Source organism: Cotesia typhae, unplaced genomic scaffold (genome assembly GCF_013202065.1).
Source record: "Cotesia typhae breed Kobodo isofemale line unplaced genomic scaffold, CoteBio_Ctyphae contig_43, whole genome shotgun sequence".
Classification (NCBI taxonomy): Eukaryota; Metazoa; Arthropoda; class Insecta; order Hymenoptera; family Braconidae; genus Cotesia; species Cotesia typhae.
The window spans coordinates 2,510,925-2,519,369 of NW_027423752.1; the positions used below are offsets into that span (position 1 = coordinate 2,510,925).

The 8,445-nt window shown below is 28.2% G+C and overlaps 1 protein-coding gene across 1 annotated transcript; it reads right to left on the minus strand.

Moving 5' to 3' along the window:
- Window positions 1-301: 301 nt before the first annotated feature.
- On the minus strand, window positions 302-8,243 carry LOC141528422 (uncharacterized). Its single transcript, XM_074244470.1, has 3 exons — window positions 7,984-8,243; window positions 7,737-7,912; window positions 302-1,195 (listed from the first exon to the last, which is right to left on the minus strand). Exons 1-3 carry the CDS (start codon window positions 8,241-8,243, stop codon window positions 771-773), a joined length of 861 nt encoding a protein of 286 aa, XP_074100571.1. The 3' UTR covers window positions 302-770.
- Between the last annotated feature and the right edge of the window lie 202 nt (window positions 8,244-8,445).

Below are 8,445 nucleotides of genomic sequence, written 5' to 3' on the forward strand. Positions count from 1 at the left end.
ATGGAAAAAAATGGTGTCAAAAAATTTATTCACTTGCATTTTCTTTGGAATTGACATACTTTTTTTTTTTTATTAAAGAATTACAGATTGAAAATTATATAAAAAGTTAATTTCTAAAAAAAAAAAAGAAACCAGAAGTATTAGACATAATTGTTTGTGATAAATAAATAAATCGTAACAAAAAAAGATTTTTTTTTCATTAATTTTAGTTAAAAAATATTACATAGATTAATCATAAAAGAAAATTTAATTTTTAGAACAATTATAAGTTTGAAATCTTTTAAAGATCCCGCCATAAGACAAGCAATGCCATCTAAGGTATCGAAGGACAAAGATACTAACGCTATCTAGTGGCAATCTTAAGAAACATTTTATTACAAGCAATTTTTACCATCTTACTCGTAAAAAATGATCAAATAGAAAATTCAATGGAATTTTAAGGAAATATACGATGTAAGTGATATTATTTTTATTTGGGGATATTTTAAGAAATTTTTTTTAATTCTTATGCGTAAAAAATTTATTAAATTACGCTTGTAAATTTTTCAATCATTTTTTTATGATAATTTACAAAAACAAAAAAAAATAATTCAAGTTAGTGTCAATTTAAATAAATAAAAAGTCAAACTAAATACTAAAATTTATTTAATAAAAAGAGTATTTCGAGGTACCAGTAATTAAATTAAATTAAATAGAAGAAAATAAATAAATAATTAATTAACAGAACAGAAGAAAGATTTAAAGATTGTAGATATATCGGTGGAGATCATTTAAGCCTGGGCTTGGACTGGCATTTGTCCGCTGTAGGCTAATTGTTGGGCATGTTGTTGTACATCTTGAGGTAAGCTTCTCGCCCATCCATGGCCACTGGAGGAGCCACCACCTCCGTATCCACCGCCGAAGTCACCTCCACTGAAACCACCACCACCACCACCATGACCTCCGTCGTCGTGGCTGACCACGTGGCTAGAGCTGCTGCTGTGGTGGGGGTGTGCGACTACCTCATAAGTCACGTGCTTCTGTCCACCAAGCAATTTTTTCAATCCAATGATTGCTGATATCACGAGCGCTATTTTACCGACTAGAAGTGCTTTTCCGGCGATAAGAGCTATTGTTCCCAGCGCCAAAGGCATCAAAGCTGCGGCTTTTAATGCCATTGCCATCATTATCGGACCCATCATTTTCTGCTGCTTCTCTGTAATTAATTAACGATTTTTTAATTAGTAATTGTGTTCATTAGACGCAGCCAAGCGGTTGGTTATTGAACATGTTAATTATGTTGGTAAAAACTGTTATTTATTTAATAAGTGCCTTTAAATTTATTTACCGGTTAGTGGATGGTAGTAATTGGGAATTGTTTTTTATGCAGTGAAGAAACTGGTTCAGAATATTTGATTGACTGTTGTTGTTAAATTAGTTGTGATTTAAAATAGGAATCGTCAAGTTTTGAATAGATGATGAAATTTACGGAAAAGTCTTAAATTATGCTAAAAAATTTATAGAAATTACACTTTTTTGGTACATTTGAAAGAAAAAAAAAAATGCAAATAGTCATTTGTTACACATGAACTTGAAGAAAATTGTTTATAACATTATTCATGCCAACACAAAAAAAAAAAAATTAACTTGAATCAAGAAAATAATTGCAAAGAACTTTATCGTCTTAATTTGAGTAGAAAAATTTTTAAACTAAGAAATTTTTCTTGGATCAAATAAATTTTATTTAACTAATAACATGTAGTACAGTCTAATATCGATAATTCAGTCTGGACTAGTGACAACAAATGCCTATTGAAATTATCAGTTGGTTTATTTGAAACACATATCAAATGCACTGAAGGAGGTTATCCGACTGACTGTAAACACTCAAAATACTGTTTAAAAAAAATAAACTAGACAATTTATTTTTAGCACTCTTTTGCGATGTACATGAAAGTATAGAAAATGAAATATTTTGTTGATAATTAGTTTCTCGTCCTAACCTAGCTGCATTTTAATAATTCGGTTTATACACAGAAAGAAAAATTTTTTGACTGGAGAAAAAAATTCTTGGCTCAAGAAAATTTTCGGGTGCCTGAAGGAAGACCGAAGTTGTGTTGGCCGAAGTAAAAATTTTTCTTGAAATTCTATTCATGGTGGAAGTAATTTTTTCTTAATTCAAATTATCATAAATACTTGAAACAATAAATTTTTATATTTAATTAAGATTTTTAGATACTTTAGGGAAGCAGCGCCACCTACTTTAGCCGAGAAGAAAATTTTCTCACCTTGAGAAATTTTTTCTCTTAAATATTTGATACCCATCTTATATTATTTTAAGGTGCAATTATACATATTGAATGAAAAAAAATGATTCAATATTATTTGATCTTCCCATTTGACATGTTAATCAATAAAAATATTAATGAAAATTTACTTCTATCGAGATATTTAACTTTTTGGTGCAAAAGAGAAATTTTCTCAAGACAAGAAAATTGACTTCTATCAAGAAATAAATTTTTTGGAGCAAGAGGCTGAATTTTCTAATAACAAGAAGATTTTTTTGACTTAGACAAATTTTTTTTTATCAAGACACGTAATTCTTAAAGCAAGAGAATAAATTTTGTTGGAATAAGTGAAATTTCTTGTATCAAAAAAAATTTTTTTTCCGCTCAAGATAACAATTAGGAAGAAAACTATTTTTTTGGCTCAAGTGAACCTTTTTTTCTGTGTAAGTAATCTGAACTAGAAGAAATATTAACCAAAAAATTAAATCAATTTCCAAGATTATTCTGGTTGTACGTTTATTGGTAATGTCTTTCTAGTTGTTTCTTAATTTGAATATGTGAAGGGTCCTGAGATCAGGCAATTTCACACGTGAACACTACTTACTTATTTATCATTTTGTTATTTTTTTAATCATTAAATTTAAAATTAAATGAATCAATTTGCGAAGGACTGTTTGTTACATATTCCTGATTTTTTATTTAATAATTACTTGATCAAAAAGCGTCACAGTATCTGATTCAAAATTTGAATATTCCCTGTCTTATATGTTCTTAAAGAATTTTTATTTTGTCTTGATGCAAAACCATGAAACTCTTTAAAATTATTTTGTGGATTCAAGAACTTTTCTCTGGATTAAAATAATTTTTTTCTCAGTGGAGATGTCTCTACATCTAGAAAATTAATTAGTACTAGCTGTGCTTGAATTTCAAATTTCTTAGAATATTTCCAAGTAGTTCTCATATCTTTCTAAGAAATTAGAAATGATAAGAAATAATATTCTTTAAAATCAATAGATTAGTTTATTTAAGCAAGAGCGGAGTCATGGAAGTAATAGTTTTTTTAAAGTAAGGTATTTGGGCATAATAACGCCTAGTTTAAACATATTTATAATGGAATTGAAAGTCAAATATCCGTAAATTTTGATGTTGATAATTACTTCTGGACATTTGTCATAAAAAATTATAAATAAGGGGTTATTTTCACTTTTAAACTTTAACAAAATTTAGTATTTGAGATCAATGGTTATGTTAATCGGAATTAAGCTACAAATTAAACCCTTAAGCTAAGATAAAAAGCACACATTTTTATAGTGTTTGTCTATAAATTTCGATATTTTCTGATATAACCTGGTATGAAATTTGCCACATTAGGCCTGATAAGACCATAGATATCCATATATAATTTTTCGAATGAAATTAGTGTAAAAAATCTACAACAGAGCGCGCATGATCGCCGAATTGTTTTGCTTCAAAAGACTTAAGCTTGAGGTGATAAGTTACATAAAAAATAAAAGAGGTGAATCCACTTTTTTAACGAAATTCCTAACAATTTTTCCATCCTATTCCTACACTCTAAGAAGTACTACGTACCTAAATTACGTAGAAAAAAAAATTACTTGAATCAAGTAAATAATTTTGAAGAATTTTATTTTCTTGATTTGATGAGAAAAATTCTTAAACTAATAAATTTTTCTTGGTTTAAATAAATTTTACTTAATTCAAGAATTTTTCATCTTGATCCAAGCCAATGAAACTCTTCAAAATTATTTTCTTGGTTCAAAAATTCTTCTTTTGATTCAAGTTAATTTTTTGTTCAGTGTGCCATTCATTTACGATGATCAAAGATTCAAATTTGTATCAGCTTAAGGGCAAAAAACATTACATATAGATATACTGTGATAATATCGTGTATATATATTAGGGTGTGCCAAAATGTAACTTCCTTGATGGACCTTATAAAATTGGAATTTTCAGTTCCGCTTTTGTAATCAGTTGTGTTTAGGCCTTTCCTAAGATATTTTGGAGTAAGACGATAGATTTTATTTTCATAGAATTTTTTAGCAGGAGGTTTAATTGGGCACTTCCGCTGAAAATTCAAATTTTCGCTGGAAGTGCCCAATTAAACCTCCTGCTAAAAAATTCTATGAAAATAAAATCTATCGTCTTACTCCAAAATATCTTAGGAAAGGCCTAAACACAACTGATTACAAAAGCGGAACTGAAAATTCCAATTTTAAAAGGTCCATCAAGGAAGTTACATTTTGGCACACCCTAATATATATGTAAGTTATATCAATAAATATCTTTGAAACTGAAACTTATTTTTTAACTATCTCAAGAAGCTTATCTGATGTTCGTTGTTAGTTTTATTAACTACTAAACTAATTTCAGGTAAATACATGTAAATTGACGTAGACTACAATAAACGTATAGAATTTATTGTTTATTTTCATAAATTACCATATCAACCCACAAAAAGTTATATTAAGCTAGATCAAAACATATCTGAAAATTTTCTAATAAGCTCTAATTGTTACAATTTTTTTAGATGTTTTATTCTACTTTTGTTCAGTAATTTTAAACAAAAAGCTTATTAGTTAAATTGGATAATTTTTAATTATAACAAACTTCCCTTAGCTAGACATTACCCGCCGGTACCTTAGTTTTTTGAATGAAGCATTTAATAACATTTATACCATCGTTAAATTCAAAAATAAGGAACCTCGTTAAGTATCAAAGTACTGCAAGTAATAATAATAACAATAATGATAGTAATTTAATACTAAAATTCCAGAACTTTCGAATGATAGAAGCGAGAATATAGAACATGTAATTGCAGACACGGGAAGACTAGACAAGATGGTACGAATTAAAAATGACAAGTGTGCAATTTCTATAATCACGTAGATACGAATGTGGAATAGGTGAGGTGAGGGTCGAGGTAAAGTACCATGACGACAACCGGGAAAAGAAAGTATGTCAGAAATTCCGTCTTCCACTCAAACATTCTTACGAACTTACAATCTTACAGTTTTAAGGTAAGTATAGTACAGGATCGGTTTCCTAAACGTTTTATTATCCTGTATTTCTCTTTCTCTTTCTTTTTCATGCTTTTTACCTTCGCATACATTGCTTAGTGAATACCATACGCAGCATAAATGATTGAGTCAGAGAAAGAGAAAGAGAAAGAGTTAAAGTAACCTCTCACCGTCAAATCATGAATCATGAATCATGAACCTCTGTTTTATTCAATATTTAATGTTCAATGCTTAAATGTGACCGTGTGAGACAAGAGTCAAGAGCAAACGGAACCAGTTCCTCAGTGGGTCAACGGCATCCTCGGCAACTTTGTACCACCTCCTCCTTCGCCACCAACACCGTCGATTACATTACATGTGAACGTACCTTACTTATATGTGTGGTAATATGTTGTAAATGTATTAACCATAAGTTAATAATATTAGCGTGCATGCATGATTAATTTATATGCGAGTCCTTAAATCTGGCTGCATACTGGGTTACATCTGTATTTATGTTTATGTTTGTATGTTTACATGTTTATATGAGAGTACGGCAGGTTCATAATTTATTTATGGGTCACGAGTAATTCGTTGATCTTGTGGATCATAAAATTTATTTTGATATTTTACATTTAAGGACTTGGTTATTGATTATGATTATAATATTTTTATGGTATTAACTAAGCAGTCATCACTGATTAGTATTTTATAAATTGAGATTTAAAAATTAATTTAACTTAGAAAAGAATTTTTTTTTATATCAAACATATAGCTGACGGAAGCACTATTCTGTCCGAAAGTATAATTATAAAAAAACAGAAATATAGTCCGCTAGTAAGTGGACAAGCATGGATGAATAACATTCCATACTTGCAAAGATCGACTCCTATGTCCATTTTACGGCTTTAAATAAATCATATTATTTTTAAAAAGAATTAAATTAATCAAAGGATATAATTTCTAAAAGTTTCATCATCTTTGATCGAATGAAAAAATCATTTAAGAATTTTTTCATTCAATTCAAAATGATCAAATTCTTCAAATTAATATTTTTAGTTCAAGAATTTTTCTCTTTAAACAATTTAATTTTTATATCAGTGTAGACGTGTAGATTTTTTTTTGACTGTATAGATGTACTTTTTTTGCTTATTAAAAATTGTACTTATTAATATTTTAGTCTACTTAATTTTTGCAAATTAACGTAAAGGAATCAAGTGAAATTTATTATGAAATTAATGAATATAATGATAGTAATTCATAAAATTCTGGACATTAATTTAACTTAATGAGCGAATTTAATTATTGTTATTCATAAATGCAGCGACCCATTACCGGAACGGTTTCGTGAGTTGTTTTATTGTATACTTGTGGATACATATAGATATTCATAACTGGTTATCTAGGCAATGAAAGTACATACTTTTATTTGTAACATTGTTGAAGGCATTGATAACTAAATATTTGAACTTGATAAAAACGTATTTGGCAATTTGTCTTGTTATGGTGATTTGATTATTTTTTGTCTTTAAAATTACATTTAAAATGTTTTTCATAAATTTTATAAAAATTCAAATAATTTTCAAAAATTTTTTTTTGCAAAAATAAAATGATTTACATTGAAAGAATATTTTTTTTTCTACAAAAAAACTCTAAAAATCCTAAAATTTATTTACATACTTTTTATTAACAATTTTGGATCGATATAAAATTTTTTTTTGATAATATAATTAAAATTAAATATAAAAAAATAAAATATGCTTTAAAATGTTTTACAGAATTTTTTATGCAATAAAAAATTGAGCACCATAAGACTAAACAATTACTAAACACTTCCCATGAGTTTACATTAAAAGTATTAAAATATTAATTGTAATAATTAAAAAAAATTCCTAAAATTAAACTGCAGATGCAGAATATGAATAAAATTATTATTTCATTAAAAAATCAATAAAAGTGTATTTAAATTTAAGTTAATTCACTATCACTATTTATATTTCCACCTCTTTTTTTTTCTTAAAATTAAATTAGCTTTTTAAATGTTAGCTAAAAAATAATAATAAAAGCCACCAAATCAAGTTAAAAAAAATTAATATTAAGATTAAGATGCTGCAAAAATAACTTTTTTTTTCATTTTTAATGCAAATAATTAATAGGATAACTAATAAATGAACCCAAAAAAAATTTAATCAAAATTGTCATACAAAAATTAAAATTTTTTTTTCAACAATCAAAAAATTATTAATAGCTTAATAATTCACAAGCGTTTTTAATTGTATGCATTTACATTCTTATTCATTCCATTACACGTGTACTTAAAAAAAAAAAAAAAATTAGCTTTTTGAATTAACAAGCAAATTTAATTTTGTGAATAATTATTTTTAATTGAACCATGCACATTTATCAATCAAAAACTATGCGCTTAAAAAATAGTAAATTGAAAAACACTTACTCTTTTTACCCCGTCCTTCGACAAGGCTCTCACTGAGATCATCCAAGCTCCTTCCAGCAGATTCAACCACCCCAAGAATATCGCTGCCCTTGAGGTCAACTTTGATGGAGTGTGTCTTGAGGAACCTTCCCACCCTGTCAAAAATCAGGGTATCTACATCCGTCGAGTCGATAGATCTGAACGAAAAATAACCATCAGACATGAACTTTAATAAATAAATCGTAAAATGTGACCCTCAAAAACATACCTGGGTGCACCTTCCTCTGCAGAAGAAGTCTTGACCACCGTAATACCTTCCGACAGGGTGATATCCTCTTTGTCCGAGAACATTTTATCAACAAAATTAAAGAACTTAACTTTGATGCAGTTAACGGCATCATTTTTGCTGCAATCCGAGTATATCGTTGCCATTAGGTCGTTGTCCCTCGATTTGTTGTCAGCGGGGAGTCCAAGGACCACGACCGCCATAATGGCCCACAATATTGGCACAAATATTCTTCTACCCATTGTTGAGGATTAAAAAAAAAATAATAATAAATATCCAAGATATTTATCCACTTGTGTTTGACTTTAACAAACAAACTTATAAATAAATAAATAAATAAATAACAAGCAAGAAGTGTCGAGTGGACAACAGCTCCTTGCTTAAGTAAATAAACAACTGAGCGCGGTATGTGACACAGGATAGTGGCGTCGACGTTGTTATGTT